The 11,380-nt window shown below is 39.7% G+C and overlaps 1 protein-coding gene across 1 annotated transcript in view; it reads left to right on the plus strand.

The window, feature by feature from the left end:
• The window catches only part of LOC126293207 (C3 and PZP-like alpha-2-macroglobulin domain-containing protein 8), a 732,149-nt gene extending 724,487 nt beyond the window's left edge, over nt 1-7,662 (plus strand). Inside the window, exon 27 of the mRNA XM_049986331.1 lies at nt 925-7,662. Coding sequence (XP_049842288.1) covers nt 925-1,196 — 272 coding nt within the window. The 3' untranslated portion in view covers nt 1,197-7,662. The remainder of the gene's footprint in view (nt 1-924) is intronic.
• The last annotated feature ends 3,718 nt before the right edge of the window (nt 7,663-11,380 follow it).

The raw sequence follows: 11,380 nt of genomic DNA on the forward strand, positions 1-11,380 counted from the left end.
TGTGCGTTCACCGCGATGTCGCCAAACACGGATGCAACCATCATGATGCTGTAAACAGAGCCTGGATTCATCAAAAAAAATTGACGTTTTTCCATTCGTGCACCCAGGTTCGTCGTTGAGTACACCATCGCAGGCGCTCCTGTCTGTGATGCACCATCAAGGATAATCGCAGCCGTGGTCTCCGAGCTGATAGTCCATGCTGTTGCAAACGTCGTCGAACTGTTCATATAGATGGTTGTTGTCTTGCAAACGTCCCCATCTGTTGACTCAGGGATCGAGATGTGGCTGCACGATCCGTTACAGCCGTGCGGATAAGATGCCTGTCAGCTCGACTGCTAGTGATACGAGGCCGTTGGGATCCAGTGCGGCGTTCTGTATTACCCTCCTGAATCCACCGATTCCATATTCTGCTAACAGTCATTGGATCTCGACCAACGCGAGCAGCAATGTCGCGATACGATAAACCGCAATTTCTTTAGGCTACAATCCGACGTTTATCAAAGTCGGAAACGTGATGGTACGCATTTCTCCTCCTAACACGAGGCATCACAAGAACGTTTCACCAGGCAACGCCGGTCAACTGCTGTTTGTGCATGAGAAATCGGTTGGAAACTTTCCTCATGTCAGCACGTTGTAGGTGTCGCCACCGGAGCACAACCTTGTGTGAATCCTCTGAAAAGCTAATCATTTGCATACCACAGCATCTTCTTCTTGTCGGTTAAATTTATTGTCTGTAGCACGTCATCTTCGTGGTGTAGCAATTTTAATGGCCAGTAGTGTATATGTCTGCATTGGAAATCAGGGAGGCTTCATGTAGACACCCTGTATTATGGAAAAACGCATGACTATTTCTTGTGTGTTGACTGCTCAGACAGACTGTGTCACAATATTGTAGTAGTGTACCTCTTTGATGAATTCCCGCAGATTCTGCGAGGAGTGTCAACATGGAGCGCCACCCAGAGGACAGGGCAACGCCACTACAGCAGGATCACCAGGTGACACCGAAGGAGAGCCGTGGTCACGGGGGAGTCCAGCCTCCACCTCAACCTCAACCTCAGCCTCAGCCTCAGCCTCAGCAGGAGGAGCGGCTGCTGGTGCTGGACCGCGATACACTCTGGGGAATGCTCCGGGAAGCGGTCCACGTGGAGCTCAACAGCAGCAACCTGCTGCGGCGCGCAGCTACTGAGGCAGACTGATCCCGAGGACACGGTCACCGGCCAGCAACTGGCTAGGCTGCAGTGCATCTACATGACCTATCACTAGGTCAGACTGTGGGGCTAGTCATCAAGTAGCCACCAGACAAGACTGTGACATCGGTCCTTGGTTTGTCACCTCACAGACTGAGTGACCAGCCTCCAGTCTCCAAACCAGACTGTGGGCGTATCCCCAACCTGTCATGAAACTGACTGAGAGATCCATCTCCAGTCACCAGCCAGACACTGATCAGCCAGACAATCTTACAGCCAGTCATCCAGCCTGCTGGATGTGCCATTGATGCTCCACAGAGTGTGTACTGTCGTGAGCCTGACACCAGCCTGACTGAAGGATCCGTCACCAGTCACCAGCCACACATCAGCCAGACAATCTTTACCAAGCAGCAGCTGCTGGTTACTCCTGCCAGTCACCCACATAGCGTGTATACTGACATTGGATCAAGCACTTCCTCCATTTAGTGGCATTCAATGAACATCATTGCAGAAGTCTCTTGCAATACAGAAAATGCTCCCAGAAAGGAAACCCTATTTCTGTGGACAAGGACCATGATGGTATCAACACAAATTATTCACTTGAACAACAAACTAATCATGTGCGCTATCTAGGCTTCAAACACTAATGATTTCTTTTGTAGAACAGTAAATGCTCCAAGGAAGGGAATCCTTTGTTTTTGGAATACCTACACCCAATGTCCTTGAGAGCGCAGATTGTTCAGTAATATAATAAAATTATTTGTAAAAGGGAGTTCGGTATTGAGTCTAGCTGGGAAATTGTTCTCCTGAACCTCAGACCAGTCATTTGCAATGCATAGGCTTGAAATACTGATAAGTCATAGAACCAACAGAAAATACTCCAAAAAAGGGAACCCCTTGTTTTTTTTTTTTTTTGGAATGACTGCATTAAATTTTCATGATAACGAAAGTCATTCAGTAAAGGACTAACAACGCCTATAGAGCGAACTTGTGGAGGAGTGCAGTGGAAAATTATTCCCTTGAACCTGAGAATGGTCAGATTTTGTATCAAGGCCAGAATAACAGATGAGTCGTTTTCCAGCACAAAGTATATTTCAAAAACTACAACTTTTTTCATTTATGAAAGTGGAACTGATTTGTCCTGGGGCTTTTTTTTTTTTAAGGTTATCGCTTTCCCAACTCCCAATCCAGACAACTGCATCAAATTGCTGACATGTGTAATCAAGCTGCTCCTGTCTCTAAATACCACACACCATTGTTCTTCTAGACAAATAACGTTGAATCTGGGATATTGGAGGAGATCAACAGAAGGTTCGATGCACCTGACAATCATAGTGATGCTAGACTGGATAGATAAGGGCATTTACGTTCCACTGTGAAAGCTGTACTCTCCTAAGACCTGATTCAACTGCCACATATACCCATCAACAAATTGCCCAGTCTGGAACAGCTGGAACACTATATAAACGCTCGTTTGCGTCACCCTAAATGCAGTCATCTGATTGCTGCTTATGCTACCACGGTTTAACTTAAAGGTAGGATTCTAACAGTAGGAGTGCATTCCCGCTATTTTCCTATGGTTTCGTAAGTTAGGAATTTACAGTAGCTTTCACAATGAAAGAACGTGGGAGCAAGAATCACCTTCGATGTTAAAATTCTCAGTTAAGTTTTTCTCGAATCTGAATCTACGGGCCTCAAAGTATGAAGCTCCATTTAGAGTGTTAAAGGAGGTTATCAACAGATGTTCAGGGCATCCTAGCGGTATACTTCCCGCAAAAAATATAAACAAAAATGTGGTGCATAGCACTAATTATTTCGGAATTATGAGTACGAATTGTAATTTTGATCGTAAGTTTAGCAATAACATTATTATAAGGTATCTGTTCTGCTCATACAGGAGAATAGATAAGTCGCTGATTACATATGTTGCTTAATTAGTTCATAAAAAATTCACACAATTTTTGGTAATAGTTCTCCCTCCTTATTTCCTTCTGTGCGACATTTCCTTAAAATCCCTTCTGCACCATTATTTTTCATATGTACTCGTCCAAGAGTACAAAATTTTTTGTGGAAGTGAAAAGCTAAAAAATAACGAAGCAGATATTTCTTGCCCCCTTTCTTCTTTCTGTCCCAGTTAGATATTATAAAAATTCTCATATTGCTCCCCCAACTTTCACAAACCAACCGATTTAACGTTTTTACACCACCACAGATATTTCAGCAATACCACTCATTCCACAAGCCTGCCAGCGATGTTTAATTCGAGTTCTTTATTTACGCAGTATTTTGTGAATAAAGCGCTGTAGAGGAATCAACACATTTCTTTATACATAGCACTATTGCCATTGTCAGCTCAGTAATTTAGGGTAAATGATGATAATAATGACAGGAGATTCTTATATGTCATCAGGCTGCAAAAGTTCAAAATTTTTGTAAAGGTTTACTCACCAAAACTTAGAATCTGTAAAACAACATTCAGGGCAAAATCAGTTACACCTGTGCATAACCTGGATATCAATTGTCAACTTGGTTGAATTTTTTTAATTTTTTTACAAAGATGCAAGTGTAAGCCGAGTGATGGTGTAAGTGCGAGGGGCATACTCTCCAGTTTCATCCTCCTGTCATACTTGTAAAACGACAGACTGTCTTTAGGACATTTAAATTTAAAAAAAAAAATGCAAATTAAATGGACACACTTGCACATTCGTCAGATTTGCTTTCCAGTCGGCAAGAAATGTTCATGTGGAATTCACCTAAATTTGACATGTATTCATTATATCTGCTTTACATCCATATCTGTACGACACCGCATATACTTTAGTATTAAATATTTTGAGGAAAAATATATTTAATACTAAACTTAATGGAAAATATATTTAATTCAGGCGCAAAGATTATATCCTTCCGAAACATCATTTTAACTGTCAAACTCCAGCACCAGAAGCTGGTCAAAGTATCTTCAGCCACTGTCTGCATTGGCTATCATAGTTTACAAATATAACTTAAAATAATTACGACATTCGCTCTTCGTATGTAACTAGTATAAAGGAACGGTAAAACTACAGGAACTTAGTAATCAGTTGTCAGATTTGACTGAAACTGTAGAGATGTCAAAAGGTGGTTTGTGCCAATCCTTCGGTATCCTTCGTGATATTCATGTAACTGAGCTGGATATCTGCTTCTTCCAAAAATTTTGTCAGTATGATGAAGCTCGTCAGTTACAGCTTCTATGGCGTTGTAAGAATCTTGGTTAGAGATATTCCTGCTTTGTTTAGTGCTCTATGAAGTATGGCTCACTTTGGAACCATGAATTTCCCAATATTACCTGTTTGAGATCTAAAAATTCAACTGGGTCTCTTATACTCGACACAACGAACGGTCAAATCTCTTTATCCTGTGCAGGTGTGAGATGTACCATCCGTATCCCAAAATGACGCGAGTGAATGGACGGTGTTTAGTAAATCTCGTTTGAGAGAACCATAATTTTTATGAAATAATTATATGCTACAACAGTCACATGTTGCTAATATTTTATTAGGACCACACGGTTTGGGAACATTCTGCCATTATAAGGTGCTTTTACCGTTACTCTTACACTGCAATTAATACGAAATAAGGTTAGTTGCGTCTTTGCTACTGAGGTTACGTGTTGAAAAGAGGCCTGTTCAGGAAGATAAATATGTTGTAGTTTGTACATTATGTGATAAGCGTTGACTAGTTTTTTGCTAGTGCATTTACTTTCATTTTTGGTGGTAATTTCATTGGCTGGCACACAGACCATAGTAACAAGTACTTACCAACTTAACAATCATTTGTTTACATCAATCCAATGAGTCTTAAAAGCTAAGATAAACCAGTTTCTGTTGATAAAAGAATACTTAAACATTTACATCTAGATACATTTACGTCATGACAAAAATTTGGTGAGTGGTTGGTAAAGCCAATTTTTTTTCTGTGTGCCTGACAACGAAATTATCAACAGTAGTGTAAGTAAATACAATAACAAAATGACTAATAACGCTTATCACATAATTTGCGCACTCTGACATATTTATCTTCCGGAATAGGCGTCTTTTTCGACACATAACTTCACTGGAGCATACAGCAAAGGTAACTGACCAAAGTTCGTACTAACTACAATGTAAAAGTAACTGTAAATGCACCTTATGATGGCAGCATGCTGCCAAAGCGCGTCATGCTAATAAAATATTACTAACAATTGACTGTTACAGTATACATTAAATTATAAAAATCTTACCATCAGTCGCAGCCCTCAAATAAAATGCATATAACATGGATAAATTTAAGAACCGTGGTTGTTTAGGGTTATGAAGATCGGATTTTGCACAACTAAGTCCTTTTATCAGTTGAGGGGAGACTGCCACATCTCTTTCCATTCCTGTACTACCTTCTTCCTCTGTGTAGCGGTAAGCCAGTCTAGCATAATAAGCAAGAGTTGCTGTCTCAGCTACCTTCAAAACATACGCTACCAGCTCATTTTCTGTGATGCCAGAGTGTCATTTGATCCAAAGTAACTATACAAGTATATGTGGATGCTCGTATTTTGATGCAGTTTAAGTATATTAAATGCATGATGGTTAGTTTTTGAACTCCATTCGTAATACTCTACTAAGTCAACATGGGTAGACGAACCCACTATAACAGAAACCAGAAATCTTTGCAGTGAGTGTCAACGTCGATTCAGCGCCCGAGGAAATTAATATGAAGAAAAAAAAACACAGTCAAACATTTGAGTATTCAGGGGTCTCATCTATTTGCAAGCACGTCGTATCCTGCGCGTTGTATGTCTTGCTTTTTGAAATTTTTAGTGATTATGTTATATAGTCAGTGTCTTGTCAAAGACAGATACATATGTATTATTAAAGTCAAAATTGTCACAAAAATATTGCCCAGCTTAACACTGGAAGTCAGTTTAAATAACGACTTCATGTTCAACTACATTCGCAGCGAATTCTGAGCGCATTTCGTTATTCGCCCATACATTGTTTGCAATGCGAAAGATTGAAGCGAGAAAGATATATTTACGCATTGCTATGTGAAATACCAGTTTCTTTTTTAGGTGTGTGAAATGCAAATGTTAACTGTAATTCGTCGCGAATGAACAAAAGTGAATGTGGAAGAAACCATAATATACTGTTAGTTCAAGATACCCTTCTCAGAAATAAACTTACTAAAGACAGTACAAAGGTAATCTCTGTGGACTCTCATAGAAGTTACTAATGCAATAAGATGTGCAGACGTGAGTTTTTCAACGAGAGTTTGCAATTTGCTTAAGGTTTTAACCAATATTTTTGCATATCAAAAACAAATTACCTTTAATCTTGTACATGTTGCATATGAGATGTTTGTTCTAATAAAAATTGAAAACTGTTTTAAGCATATTAAAAGAATTTGAAATGTTTGTGACTGAAAAGCATTATTGCAGAATATAAAACTGTGGAAGTACTATAAGTGCAAAAGATTTTATGTTTTTGCAGAGAAGTATTCAAAAAAATTTTAAAGCCTGCTGAAAAAAGAGACAGTGATTCTGCTCGTAAGCTGAAAATCAAAACGACAAATCATTTGCTATTCCGAAAGTCTTTGCATAGAACAATACTGACTTCTATTTTTTAAGCAACTGTACCATTTTGCACCCATAGCACATTATTTTGGAATTGTTATTGCATTATCAAGTACTGGTATCACATCAGTCTTCATGCCACGATTTATTGTGCTTCATAAAACTCGTTCTCATCCAGATATTCTGTCAGATACGTAAATTCTATCACAGCACGTTCCTGTCTTTGTCGGCCATATTGTTTCCTGGTCACTGCCGTCCGCTCTGAGTTGAAGCAGAGATAATCGCAAAACAGAGAGATCAGTCAGAGATAATGTTACACATAATGCCTTCTGAGATCGAACTGAAGCGAAATGTATCTCTCTTTGATGCTGTACAGGGGTCATTGAAGGACTGATGAAACTGAATTGCTCACTAAGAGAAAGGGAGGTTTTCGTTTTAAAATAGCAAATGAAATTAGTATTGAACTCAGCGAACATGATTTTTCACTCTTCTGTTTAACATCACTGTCAAAAGAGGCCATGATGTGTGATAAACATATGTAAACTAGTCATTTTTAAAGTTACGTCTGTTATTCTTTAGAATGTAATACAGGTGATACTGAAGTTTTCCAGTAATATTTTCCCTTGCTTCAGTCTTAACAGAAAGTAGAAATTTGTTTAGTGAATGTTAGAAGGTAGCAAGTGTAGTGGTTATATATGATACAAGGTTAAAATTGACTTTAAGAACGTTATGATTGCACTCAGAACACTTTTGTCATTTTGCAAACTATTGTTCTAATGATAAATATTAATTTTTGTAAATTCACTAGAAATATATTTTGTTCAGAATAAGGACTGTGAATACACTGAAATGTAAGCCCACGTTAATAAAGTAAATAAAGCAGTTTCTCAGTAAGGTGTATCATGTCTTTTGGTTTATATACGCCACAAAAGTAAAACTGACGTCAAGCATTGATCTATTTAGGACGCCAACAAAAAGTATACACTATATTATAGCTGGTATGTACATGACTAACAACAGAGAGAAAATTTGTAAGATCTGCCATCGTCAGGTACAGGAGACACAGGGATCTATTATTTATCACAAATTTTGATGGCCAATACTGCAGTATAATGTAATAGCAACTAGATATAACAGCTCTCAGTTACCTAACAACCATGTTCAGATGTGTGGAAACAAATAGAAAAGCTGTTAATATAAAACCCTCTTAACAAGTTTTCAAAGCATGTAACATGTTTATAACAGTATTAAAACATTACAAATAGTGAAAAACTTACCAAGTTTACGTTATAACTGGTACTTATATACAGTGTTAAACACCATAACGTCGTTACGAAGCGTACCTTATCAACAGCTAAAGTGTGGTCAAGATCTAAAGCCCCAAATCTAAAAACCAACGGTCGTGGGCATCATGGAGTCATTGTAAAAACTTGCAGTAACCATAGACCCAGTTTCAAAGAAAATTATACCTGTTTTGAGTCATCAGGCTTCTATACACATCCAGATTCCTTTCGTGAGCCAACCTCTTAATCTTACAGTAGCACTCACGCCGTATGTCCTCAATTAGTTGTTGGATTTTTCTCCAATATCTGGCTTATCCTAACCGTTTTTACCCTCTACAGCTCCCTCTAGTGCCACAGAGATTACTCGTTGATGTCTTAAAACATATCCTATGATTCTGTCCCTGTCAGTGTTTTTCATATGTTCCTTTCTCCACCTTTTCTGTGGCGAACCTCCACACTCCTTATCAGTCCACCATTCTGTACCACCACACCTCAGACGCTTCGTCTCTCTTCTTTTCTGCTGATTTATTGTCATACGATGCTGCTCTCCAAATGTAAGTAACATTCTCAACCATTTTTCCCTTACATCGAGGTTGATGTTTGATACTAGCAGACTTCGCTTCAGCAACAATGTAGAGTTTGTACCAGAAGGAAGCATGGGAGAGGATGTGATTTTCACTCTGCAGCGGAGTGTGCGTTGATATGAAACTTCTTGGCAGATTAAAACTGTGTGCCAGACCGAGACTCGAACTCTGGACCTTTGCCTTTTGGGGCAAGTGCTCTACCAAGCACGACTCACGCCCCGTCCTGACACCTTAACTTCCACCAGTACCTCGTCTCCTACTTTCCAAACTTATGATAGAGCACTTGCCCATGAAAGACAAAGGACCCCAGTTCCCATCTCAGTCCAGCACACAGTTTTAATCTGAAACACCAACTGTTCATACGACATACCGGTACGATCAATGAGATGCCGCTTTAATTCGTCCGTTAAAATGGGTGCACACCATTTCTAGTTACAGACCAACTACTGAAACTAATTCTCACAGTTTGTAGAAAGTAAACTTACGTTGCTAAGATACCTTAATGAACATCATTGAATAGATACGTTATCTGGCTGGCTCCAGCATGCTTTTTGATTGTAAATCAGCAATTCGTCTCACATTTGATGAAAGCGTATCAGTAAAAATGTTTATTACAACTTTATCAGTAAGTTATGGAACTTATTCTTGGATACATGCTAATATCTCGTTTACCCGCTGCAGAATGCAGAACTTCTCGCATTTGTAAACAACTTCGAGGCTGGTTTGAAAAGTTCTCGGAATCGCCACGAGAGGTCAGTGCTAGCGCAACGAGTTGCTCACGTGATATTCACTGGACTGTTGCCTGTAAACACGTGCCACGTCAGTGCTCTTAATATCTGTGGCGGTGTCATGGTACTGATGTTGTTCCCAAGTAGTGATTTGCAAAGATGGGGAAATTCGAGATTCGAGCAGTGATTAAGTTTCGCAAAGAAAGATATGAAAGCAAAGGACATTTGTGCCGATTTCCAGAATACATTGGGGGACTCTGCTCCTTCATATTCAGCTGTTGCCAAGTGGACAAATGAATTTAAATTTGGTCGGGGGAGCTTAGATGGTGATCCGAACAGTGGTCCGCCAAGATATGTCACTACTCCAGAAATTATTGCAAAAGTGCACAAAATGGTCACGGAGGATAGCCGATTGAAAGTACGTGAAATTGCTGACACTTGCCAGATCTCATCTGCAAGCCTTTATCACATTTAACTGAAGAATTAGAAATGAAAAAATTATCTGCAAAATGGATGCCGCGATTCTTGACGGTGGATCAAAAACGCAGGGGAATTGACATATCGGAATAGTGTATGGCCGTTTTAGGAGAAACGAACAAGATTCTTTGCGACGGTTTGTGACCACAGATGAAACTTGGGTGCACTGCTGTATCTCAGAGACAAAACAACAGTCAAAGCAGTGGAAAAATGCTCATTATCCACCACCAAAGAAAGCAAAGACAATTCCTTCGGCGGGAACGGTCAAGATATCAGTGTTCTGTGATGCGAAGGGGATTCTGTTTGTAGACAGATCTCCCCACTGGGCGAACAATTACTGGAGAATACTGTGCTAACCTCCTGGCCAAATTGCAACAAAAGATAAGCGAAAAAAGGCAAGGTTTAACAAGGAAGAAAGTCATCTTCCATCAAGACAATGCACGCCCACACATACGTGTGCAGTCGCCATGCCAAATTACTCGAACCAAGCTATGAATTTTTCCCACACCCGCCTTATTCATATTCATCTGATATGGTCCTGTCATACTTCCATAAAACCCAAAAACTTTTCTTGGTGAACGAAGATTCACTTCAAACGAAGAATTGAAAGCTGGAGTTGACAACTCTTTAGCAGGCCTGGAGGAAACTTATTTTCGAGATGGGATCAAGGCATTGGAACATCATTGGACCAACTGCATTAACCTACAAGGAGACTACATTGAAAAATAAAAAAAGTTTCAGTGATTTAAGTACTTTTTTTTTCCATTCCGTTCCGACAACTTTCCAAACCACCCTCGTAGTTTTAGCGGCCGCTGCTTCACTCATATAGACTGTATTGCCAGCACACATTTTTTGTTTTTCTTTAATCAAATGTTTATGGTGTTTACAAATTGCAACATTTTCTAAGCATTTTATGATATTAAAGGCCACAGGAGCGCGGTCTTTCCCGAATGTACTTCTGGTTAAAGAGAGATTCTGGTAACTGGGGTCAGAGTTGTTTGTTAAACCTACCTATTGAAGTCTTGTGATAATATTTCCATAGAAAGTTTCATCCCGTAATACGGACGTTAAACAGCAATGTCAATAAACAGGGTGTTACAAAAAGGTACAGCCAAACTTTCAGGAAACATTCCTCACACACAAATAAAGAAAAGATGTTACGTGGACATGCGTCCAGTAACGCTTAACTTTCATGTTAGAGCTCATTTTAGTTTCGTCAGTATGTACTGTATTTCCTCGATTCGCCGCCAGTTAGCCAAATTGAAGGAAGGTAATATTGACTTCGGTGCTTGTGTTGACATGCGACTCATCGCTCTACAGTACTAGCATCAAGCACATCAGTACGTAGCATCAACAGGTTACTGTTCATCACGAACGTGGTTTTGCAGTCAGTGCAATGTTTACAAATGCGGAGTTGGCAGATGCCCATTCACAATCAACATGTGTGGGCTGACGAGAATCCGCACGCAATTGTGCAATCACGTCATCAACACAGATTTTCTGTGACGTTTGGGCAGGGATTGTTGGTGATGTCTTGATT

Source organism: Schistocerca gregaria, chromosome 10, assembly GCF_023897955.1.
Source record: "Schistocerca gregaria isolate iqSchGreg1 chromosome 10, iqSchGreg1.2, whole genome shotgun sequence".
Classification (NCBI taxonomy): Eukaryota; Metazoa; Arthropoda; class Insecta; order Orthoptera; family Acrididae; genus Schistocerca; species Schistocerca gregaria.